Raw genomic sequence first — 11548 nt, 5'->3', positions numbered from 1 at the left:
TGTCGACATCTTGTTTGTCGTTTCAGTGGGAGGTCAAGGTTCCCGAAAGGTCGTTTTGACGTGACCCGTAATGGGATGTCCTCAGATCTTTGTTCAGCGTCAGCGAGAACTTAGATCAGATTTTAGTGAGATTACCTTATTTGCAAAAAATGGCATTTATTTCAATGGTTCGGAAACATAACTGCATTATATTGCCAGCAATGGCTCGTTAGTGTTCATAAAGTTTCTCATGTAAAGTGTGTGGGAACACTCCCCCTCACGTCTATGTGCTTGGTGTTTGTGCTTTGAACCTGTTTATATAATCTTATGACGGGTATACTGTTCACGTCGTGGGGGCACGGGTGGCCGAGGCGCCGCGATTCGCTGTGCAGAGTTGCGTCCCTTGGGCACGCCAGAAACCTATGATTGTGGGTTCGAATCCCGGTTCGCCACGACTATGTTGCTAGGTTTGTCAGCACCATACCCGTGCTCGTGGGTTTCACCGAAGTGGTAAACGTCTGAGACCTGCATCACTTCGGGCCTTCCTCCCATATTAAGCTGACACGCCGTGATATAACTGGAATTCTGTTTAAAGCGGCGTTAAACCCAACTCACTCACTCCCCTAAGCAACCGTTTCATACCTTACCACATTACCTTATGGCCTTACCTTATGGACAGTGTTGTTAAGCTGCTCATGAGAGTGTTCGCTATGGTTCTTTTATGTGCGCTTCTTTTTCATGTTAAGTAATAATAATCCTTTTGAGGCGAAATCACAATAAATATGAATCCGAAAGCAACAATTCGTCTTAAATGGCTTGAAAGTTAATTATTTGTCCATACCAACCCATCACCATAATTTCAGATATTGTCATGAAGGATAGAAAACGTTGTTTGGTGGTATTGTTGGTGGTTTAATGCCTGTTTTTACAAGGGGGTATGCACTGTAAACTGAACAGCCCTACATTCGCACGTGAAATTTGCCCGTGTAAGGCCAAACCACTACTGTCTTTTCTGTAATAAAAATCTATCAACTGAAAAGTCTAAATCAGACGCGTATCTTTCTGTAATAGTTAGTGAACGGAATATGCAATGAGAATATGTAAAATATTCTCAAAGCAATGTAAGGGATATTCTTGGTATTGCTATTCAGCTAATTTTAAATGCAAATAATAAAGTATAAACAGCAAGAACTCAATATATCATTAAAATTCGGTACATGATGAAACTCAGAGACGATTTGAAAACCTTGGTATTTCACGTTAATGATTAATGTAGCAGGTGTATATATTTGAATTTTAGTCTTTTTGTAAATAAATCTATTTCAAGTTTTGTTTCTGTTGAACTTTATTCAACAGAGGTGTGTGTTTGTTTTTTATCCCATCATTCTAAGTCCAGGCCTCAGTGATCAATCACAACCCAAGCTCAACTACATTCTTTGTCCAGCCCTCTGCTGATCAATCACACCCCAAGCGATCCTGTGATTGGCCACATTCAAACTTTACCTTCTTGCTCTGACTAACTCCATATTACCACCTTCACTGTGCACTGCACTGGGAGTATTCATAGATCACCACAAAAGGACATATCATGAATGGTGACATTTCAAGGGTAACACGTTTTACACCCTTGTGCCACACATAGGGGTGACTATCGTGATTATTCACCAAATAAATATAAGCCTCACACCCCGTAGCTGTCTTGGTGTCATCTATAAAAAAAATCATGGATAAAGCCAAGAAAACCCGGTTACATTAATGCAAGTCAGAAGGTGGCACCGACAAAGTAGAGACTGGAATTTAAGCTTCATATTGTACTAGAGATTGTTTAGATCATGCAACTTTCAGTCAAATTATTATTTCAGTTGAAAATATTTCGGAATAGAAGTTTTGAGACTATCCCTGTGTTCCGTGATATCCTTAAGCTGTTATGATAATTGGGCAGACCCCCAACCTTGTAACACACACACCTTGTAACAATAGGCATTAATAAGAATTTATGGATGAACAACTTCTTTATTACAATTTAGAGCGGTTCTAACATCGTTATCAAGCAAAATATCAAAATAAATATATGTCATGCCATCTAAGACGAATAGTGGCTTTCGTATTTTATCTAATTTGCATTCCATCGGCATGTCATTGCAGCAAACGGACTGGTAGTTCGGTTTTTACATAGTTCACCATCCGAAAAAATGTTTGCGCAAAAGGGTCAACTAAAGCTGCAAATTCATTTGTATACGGTGTAGAGGGCCCACAAAATTTGAAAGTGTGAACAAATACCATAAACAACCTGTAGATCATAAATGGCAATGTTATAACAAATGTCAATGTTGTAAAATGGTAAGTTTCATGTTGAAGTGTGTGTCACAGCTGGCTTCGTTTAAAATCCGGAAAGTTTGTGTTTTGATGTTATGATAAGATGTACCTTGTAGGTTATGTGAGGTGAAATTGGGTTTAACGTCGCGTCCAAGAGTATTTCACTTATATAGCGACGTGCATGCATGTATGTGTGTGTGTGGCTGCTTGTACTAGTCCGGACTGATGCCGATTCATAGTGCTAGCTGACTGAGATACCATGCCGCAGTTTAAAATGAATACCCCACTCAGACACAGTATACTGACTCCGAGCCGACCAGTCCTTGTTTTAGCCCCTTAATACCGAGCGCCAGACAGGGTCACAACAAATGTAACAATTCTTATTTCCTTTTGTTTTAGCTTGTACTGTAACAGAAGTACAGTTGGTGTTCAACAAGGCAAGAGTAGCTTAACGCATCCAGCAACCATACCAAGATTGGAACCCATGGCACCTTTCATCGCCAAGACAATTTTTTGAGGAATTCAAAGAGAACCTGTCAGAAGTAATATAGTGGTCCGACTCTCAAAGTGTAACTCACAGGATACAATCTAATTCAATATCATTCAAGGCCATGGCACCATATTATGGACAGATTTTATTTCTTTTCATACACGTAAGAAATGTGCCACCACTTGGAAGCAAAACTGCAAGGACTATTGAATAGTGGAAAAGGAATAAATTCTGTGAAAACGGATTATGACCATCTCAAGACATTTTCTAGTGAGATTTTTTTTTATTCAAACATATTTTTGATACAGGTTTATTAATTGACAGTGTTAATCGATCCTCTGTTATTCACTGGTTGGCAATATTCGTGTGTACTGACACTATCGATCTGTTTGTGTGGTATTTACACAGTAATTCAGCAATTTTCAAGATAGATCTATATCGCGCCGGCCTGTAAATAATCAGGTCTGGGCCAGACAAACCGGGAAACGATGACACGCAATAAACCAAATCAACGATTGTTGCACTAACATATTCATGAGCGCGACAAGAAGAACAAACGCTCTTTCGTTCCATCTGAGTCATCACAAACCATTCCTCACTGTAGGATGTTAGAGTTTCAGCGTCGTCAACACACACGTCTACTTCCTCAGAGTAATTTAAGGCACCGATCATAATTTATGGCAGGGGTGGGGTGGGTGTGTGGATTCCCTGAATATCTTGTACAATTAAAATGACCGTCCACTTCACCCCCTTACACACACGTGCGTCATAAATTTCTACGTTCACGTGCGGGGAACTTTTCGTCGTAATGAGTCTTGCACTCGTGATGATTAGCAGCAGACGCGTCTTTAGCTCCAAACAGGGTTGTTCGCGTCAATGTAAGAAAATAATGCCGTAGTAGCATGTGGTGGTGCAGAGCTTTCAGTACGATACTACCTGCCTAGCGGTATATCTTTCATTTATGTTAATCTCGAATGAACCACATGCGGATGACATCATATTAGTTACAAATATTGTCGTACGATACGAAAATGATTCACTTAATGTCTCATAAAGGTAACATATTTATTCTGTATTTCTATTTTTTAGTTAATCTTACGAGAAAATTGTTGATACATCAACATGACACGAAAATAACAAGATATTTTCCTCAAAAGATATTTTAAAACCATTGCTGAAACATAATTTAAATTCTACCATGACATTGATTCCACAGATGTATGGACAATGTACACTTCAAGGTGTTTTTATATCTCTGACACAAAATAATTCGAATGATCTTATATGGAGTTGAGGTATGGGGTTTAGACTTTATCGATAGAGTACCTTCATATGCATGGTGAACATTATTAAGTTTTACGGTAAAGTCGTCACAAGTGCAGTTATGTATGGTAAATACGGTATAAATTATTGAGTAAGATTACTAAGTATCCCATATTATAGATATAGCTCAGAAAGTGTTCAGATACGATAATTGTATTTGACAACATTTGAAAGCAAAACTGGGTTTCGTCTGTCATAAAGTTGATGTATTTGAATTTGGATATATTATATTCAAAATTGAAATGCAAAGTGAAAAAGTTGATTGCCCAAAATGTTTTGTTATTATGTACTCAAAGACTCAAATTGAGTGAGTGAGTTTGATTTTACGCCGCTTTTATCAATATTCCAGCAATATCCCGGCGGAGGACACTAGAAATGGGCTTCACACATTGTACCCATGTCGGGATTCGAACCCGGGTCTTCAGCGTGACGGGCGACCGCTTTAACCACTAGGCTACCCGACCGCCCCAAAGACTCAAAGACTCAAATATATGCATATACAAAAATGGCTCACTTCTTTAGGACTATCTCAAAAACAAATTATTTTGGCATGTTTAGAACAGATGAGTATCTTTTAAAACCAACCATGTATCAATGTAGAATTTTACAGATGTAGATGCTCATTGCAAGCTTTGAATATTGAAACAGAAAGAAATATCAAAATACCAAAGGAATGTGGACTGTAAAATGTGTAACTAACACATAAGATTAACCGAAAATACAAATACGGAACAGATTATGTTTTCTGAAGAGAAGACAAGTTCACCTTGATCTCGTATGCCCATTTTATCACGTGGCACATATCCAGCTCAATTTATGCTCCAATCTATAAAAATCTTTAAGTTTAATGAAATATCTGTAAATATGAAGGTATTAAAGTCCTGAAAAGTGTATATATTTCATGCTATAAGTTATTTAGACATTATTTCTGTACATTAATGTCCACACATATTTGTGCAATAGTCCTGTGGCCAGTCGGTATTTCTTCAATAGGGGGGCACGGGTGGCCCAGTCGTCTAAGGCGCCGCGATTCGCTGTGCAGAGTTGCGTCCCTTGGGCAAGCCAGAAACCTATGATTGTGGGTTCGAATCCCGGTTCGCCCTGATTATGTTTCTAGGTTTGTCAGCACCATACCCGTGCTCGTGGGTTTCACTGAAGTGGTAAACGTCTGAGACCTGCATCACTTCGGGCTTTCCTCCCACATTAAGCTGACACGCCGCGATATAACTGGAATACTGTTAAAAGCGGCGTTAAACCGAACTCACTCACTCACTCACTCACTATTTCTTCAATAAGGACGTGAATAAAACAAATGATAATTATAGATAAAATATAAAGGTATTTAAAAAAAAACAAAAGAAAATTAAAAAGAGAAAAAAACAACTTCATCATTGACAAGATTTTGTTTACAAACATTAAAGGTCTCGGTTCCAAATAAGAATAAGAGGTATCAAATCTTCAGTGAGACTACCTCAAATATCAAAACACAGTAGGTTTATCTGCTTATTGTATGTTTTAAATATTTCCTTATATGATAAAAATGTCTATTAAGATCATGGTTAGCATTTTCGATCCGGATTTGCAAACACGTGAATAGAAGCGTGGGTTTCATTTATTTGTTTGAAGCTTGACATCACTTTATTAAAACAATTGTTCTAGCTGTATGCAAGACAGGGAAATTATTTTCAAATTCGAAATGTTAAATAAGCATTAAATGTACAAATAATTTCCGGTATGGTTATTACTGCATCAATTTCCTTCTTGTTAGTGATACGCTTTACAAATGTAAATAACCAGATAAAAATATATCACTGCACTCGAGTGACGCCGTGCTTCTAGTATCTCACACTTGTACGTGTATGGTGCAAGGAGTCATGGCCTGTAACCGGTAAGTAGATAGTGAGTGAGTAAATATTTCAGTTGCGTGCCATATAGTATGAACGTTAACGTCCGAAAAGAGGTAATCATAGACTATATCGGCCGTTTTAAGTACATTTCGTTCGCTTCGTTTGTTCCTTAAACCCCCTCAACAATATCAGAACTATATGACGGCGGCTGTAGATAATATAGTTTTGGCCAGGCCAGTGGTTGATATCATGAGCAAGGATCGACACCGAGTATGACGATCCAATCCATTCATCCGCGTCTTTCGACCAACAAAGGTTGCAAGGGACCAAGTCGAACCCGGAATCCTCAAGTAAGTTTTATAACGATATATGTTTGGCGACCCACTCAGCAACATCCCAGCTATATGACCGGTGGTCTGTTAATAGAATAATCATTAGCATCGATCTACTTATTTGTGAAACGATGATGCACAATCAACTAAGCCATTGAGTCTGACCGCCTCTTACGACCATCATAGGTTTCGGAGACCTACATTATATATTCTTAACCGGAATCCAACACTACGCCCAAAACACCCAGAGAGGACATTATCTGTACCACTGCATTCGATAATATCACAGAAATTACTTATTATTTACAAACAGTGATTCAATAATAGTTTCTGTCAAATTTCAACAGAAGCTCAACGTTTAGATGCTACATACACAGCTAGTTGTTAGGCATACATTACCCAAGGGAAGTAACTCTTATTGGCAATTATGACGAATATCTATCAGAGGTGTGTATTTGACAGCTGATAAAACTCATCAGTTGTCACTGATAATGAAAGAATGTCAGGTCTTTTAAACTCTTTCATTGGCATTAACACAGTTTTATTTGTCTAGCTATTTACGTCTGTCAGTGATCATTTGTATGCCATGAGATCAAATTACAACCGACTCCCCGAAAATGAAGGGGCCCCGAAAAGGTTTTGTTTGCAAGACATTTGGCACTTCTGAAGATGGATGAATGATTTTTTGTTTCTGTAGTGTAACTATGTGTCTGTATCCGTCATAAATTACATATTTATTAACTTTATACATCAACTGATATTTATTGAAATTATGTATCTGCTTTTTGTGGTTGCTATCAAGTCTACAATGGACTCTCAAATGTTTCAGTATATTGTTGTTATAGGTGCACATTACTAGCAAATAATCCCATAGAAATTCTTCTGAATTGTCAAGTCGCTATGTCTGACTAAATTGGAATCCTGGTTACAATTGGATTGTGGCTCACAGGTCACTGGATTGTCTGGTCCAGAGTTGATAATCCACAGATCGCCGTCATATAGCTGGGATACTGCTGAATGCGGCGTGAAACAAGAAGCATGTGCTTGTTCCCGTGCACGCACACACACACACACACACACACACACACACACACACACATACGTTAATTGTTTCTTGAGAATACGTGTTTGGATATGCTATATTCAGATGGTGAGAGTTATAAAAAATGGCCGTGATGGTTGGATAAGATAGGTTGAGGTGAGGTGAGGTGAAATGGGGTTTAACGGCCAGGGATTGAACTACTTTCCTGGCAGATGCTTTATCCATGAGACCAAGTAGGCGGTCAATATGATACGGGACTTGTAGTGATGTTTTCATATAGCACAGCATCGTGATGTGTCACCCTGGAATTTGGGGCTAGAACTGGTTCCAGCAACCAATGCTTGTGGTACAGGGCTACTTAATGGATCAGGTGATCCGGCTCACTGACTTTGTTGATTGAGATCTTTTCTTTGAACGCACCCATCTGGGAAATTGAAGTCATCAAAGATTTATTGAGTAAATGTGTAAATATTTATTTCATATTGTCTTTTCACCAGACCATGCAGTTCAGATGAATCGTTTGAGAGAATCGACATCGTCCCTTCACAGCCCCCTCCCCCTCAGATTGACGGTCAGATCTTGGAGGATGTCCCTGTGAGCAAGCGGACAGCCCCCCTCTCTGAGGAGAAGTTCCTGCAATTCCTGGATGCTGACGGGAGACTGGTTGATGAACATGGCCTACGGAGAACTGTATTCTTGGGTAAGACATCTGGGATACATCTACACCTCAGAGGCCGGCCCAAGTCTAGGGTCTAGGACATAGGGTTCAAAACTAAGTGCACTTGGTGCAAATTTTTTTGTTTTGTTCAAATTTATTTTAATGTATTCAGATTGTATTGTAACACTGCATCCAATACAACATGATATAATGATGCCTGTTCCTCTTGTTGGTCTTATTATCAGTGGAATACAAGTCACCTTGACCAAGTTGTCACATTGGTTGTAGCCCTGTGGAGATCCGGGGTCTTCAGCAACCCATCTTTGCCGTAAAAGGCGACTATGCTTGTCGTAAAAGGCGACTAACGGGATCGTGTGGTCAGGCTCGCTTACTTGGTTGATGCTTGTCATTGTACCTCAGTGGCGTGGATTGATGCTCATGATATCAATCACTGGGTTGTCTGGTCCAGACTCGATTATATACAGGCTGCTGTCATATAGCTGGAATGTTGCTGAGTGTGGTGTTAAACAACAATCAAAACATTAGTTATGGTAATGTTTACTTGAAATAGGAACATTTTTGTTAGCATTTGGACATTTTTACTGACATTTGCTGCAGAAGTGGTGCCAAATTTCAGCCTCTGAGCAGGTTTAGATAAATCCCTGATATGACAGTAAAATTCCTGCATTGGAATTTAAGAATCCCAATTCATATTGACATAGTTTCAGTGATGTAAAGTAGAAAACTTGGAATTAAACTTCTCACTCCTGCCAATTCAGGTTATTGCACCCAGGATATTTGTGAAACTGGTGATGGATATCACTCTGAAATTTCCTAATCATATCGATATGCAGAGCTCTCACTTTGATTAATAGATTGTAATCCATTTTATGTAATCATTTAATAAGAATATAAGTAAACACTACTGCTCCATCTGAGGGTTTCCGTCCGCTCATCAGAGTTAAGTCTGATGGAGACAGAGCCTAGTTTACGAGATGAAATGTGCATGAAAAATTATCATCTTCAATTTAGAAATAAAAGCAAGTTAATTACTTCTGTTACACTTGCCTTATGTCCACGTCGAGTGAAATTGTATTTCAAGAGATGTATATTTTCAAATTCTTCATCAGTTTGTTTCAGTGATGAGACATGATAGAAGGTTGATCTTTAATCACAAGTAGTAGAGACGCTGGGGTTACCAGCCAATCCACATTCATTCATATCATGGCAAGATGCTAACCTTCCACAGACTATCGTTTGAAATCCATATCACTATGTTGTATTAAAGAAACATCAGTATTAATTAATAATGGATAAAAGTGAGGTGTATGGGTGTTGTACCCTATAGTTTTATGTGAAGGTTAGTGTCTTACCCCATCATGATATATATTTATGTGGACGGGGGACTTCCCCCATTGTCTATACAATTTCATCCTCAAATACATTGAAAGCAATGTTAAACCAACTGACTGCAAGCTCCTCACAGCGATAGTACGTTCCCGGAGCTCTCTATACTATCGCTGCCACCAGTCAAAACTCCCCACTGTGAATAGGTGGCCACAACCATGCTTGGAGTTGGACTCGCAACCGAATGACCGTTATGTTTACAAACAAGTGACGACTGTCGTGACGCCGAATACACTTACCCCTGCTAAATTACTTTCTTTATTTGTCAAGTTGAATTTCTGTTTCATTAAAACTGTCATGTAATTGATATAGTAAGAATGTAAGGGAGAAGTTGGTTGATTTTCCGTTAGTCTGCAATCTCGAACCAATCTGATTATCAAAACAACAAAGTAAATTCATCTGGAAAACATGGTCAGTCGTAAACCTTTTCAAACTGAAATAGGATGGCATTCCCAAAGACATAAACAAAAATATAAACGTTACTACATATGGGGTTAGAGGGCAAATTTCAAGATTCTTGAAATGGCCGCGCCCACACTGGTGGCAGCGATGTTACCGAGAGTGTAACGAAGGTGTCACGCGCTGGGAAGGAGCTTGCAACTGACTGTTGACAAGGGAGATAACCTGGGATGTTTCAGGCGGCGTGGAGCCCAGCATCAGGAAGCAGGTGTGGCAGTTTGTGTTTGGCCTGTACCCTTGCACCTCCACCAGCAGGTCAGTCAATGTGGGCGGGGAAACTGCAGCAACATGGGCGGGGAGAGTGCAGCAACATGGGCGGGGAGACTGCAGCAACATGGGCGGGGAGAGTGCAGCAACATGGGCGGGGAGACTGCAGCAACATGGGCGGGGAGACTGCAGCAACATGGGCGGGGAGACTGCAGCAACATGGGTGGGGAGAGTGCAGCAACAAGGGCGGGGAGAGTGCAGCAACATGGGCGGGGAGACTGCAGCAACATGGGCGGGGAGACTGCAGCAACATGGGCGGGGAGACTGCAGCAACATGGGCGGGGAGACTGCAGCAACATGGGCGGGGAGACTGCAGCAACATGGGCGGGGAGATTGCAGCAACATGGGCGGGGAGACTGCAGCAACATGGGCGGGGAGACTGCAGCAACATGGGCGGGGAGACTGCATCAACATGGGCGGGGAGACTGCAGCAACATTGGCAGGGAGACTGCAGCAAGCAGGGCGGCGTATTGTTAATTACAGAGCTCCAGATAAGCTGCGGTGTTGTGGGTATTTTACCCATGCATTTTAAAATCATTGGGTATCAGTAATTCTATCTGGGTATTCACATTTCTGTTACCCACTAGTTTTTACACATGTGGGTATTTAAGTTAAATATTTAAAAACACTATTCATATAGTCCTTGCAAACTGATGTCGTGTGGGTTCGAGAGCTTTATAGGACTCAAAAATACGACGATACTTCCACAAGAGAGTGTGATGGCATATGATCATGATGTAACTGTCATCATGGAGTTTGGCAAGGTTGACGGAATGCCTGTTTATAATTTCAAAATAAGTTGCTGATTTGCTAAACAATACGCAGGGTTACTTCACAATATTTTAATGATACACACAAGTTTTATTTTTCTAGTGTATCTGTAATGTTCGTTGCGTATTTGATAAGCTTGGATTTTATTTTACTGCATATTTCTTCATTTCTGATGCGTATTTTACGCAGATACACAGCTTATCTGGAGCTCTGTAATTATATGTTTATTGAACAAACGGGGCCTTGTATTGTTAATTACATGTTTATTGTACAAGCAGGGCATTATATTGTTAATTACATGTTTATTGAACAAACAGGGTGTTGTATTGTTAGTTACATGTTTATTGAATAAACAGGGCGTTATATAGTTAATTACATGTTTATTGAACAAACAGGGCGTTGTATTGTAAATTACATGTTTATTGAACAAACAGGGCGTTATATTGTTAATTCTACCGTGAATTTGGAATTTACTCGATTCTGATTGGTCAATCAGAGCCTATTAAATCACAATAAACCCCCTCTGTTTGAAACAGCTGGTTTGACGGCTGCATCACCACGGAAGCTAATATTCATAGAATAGTACTATTTTCAGTCATTGTCGGTAGGCATATTTAAATAATTATATCTACAATTACAGGTTACAAAATGTACAGA

At 39.7% G+C, this 11548-nt stretch overlaps 1 protein-coding gene across 1 annotated transcript in view; it reads left to right on the top strand.

The window, feature by feature from the left end:
- Positions 1–6714: 6714 nt before the first annotated feature.
- Positions 6715–11548, top strand: part of LOC139460221 (TBC1 domain family member 15-like) — a 33591-nt gene continuing 28757 nt past the window's right edge. Inside the window, exons 1-3 of the mRNA XM_071241730.1 lie at positions 6715–6734; positions 7827–8029; positions 10033–10108. Coding sequence (XP_071097831.1) covers positions 6715–6734; positions 7827–8029; positions 10033–10108 — 299 coding nt within the window. The remainder of the gene's footprint in view (positions 6735–7826; positions 8030–10032; positions 10109–11548) is intronic.

This window comes from Haliotis cracherodii, unplaced genomic scaffold (genome assembly GCF_022045235.1).
Source record: "Haliotis cracherodii isolate W230 unplaced genomic scaffold, xgHalCrac1.p SCAF_14, whole genome shotgun sequence".
Classification (NCBI taxonomy): Eukaryota; Metazoa; Mollusca; class Gastropoda; order Lepetellida; family Haliotidae; genus Haliotis; species Haliotis cracherodii.
This window is presented reverse-complemented; position numbering and strand designations above follow the sequence as displayed.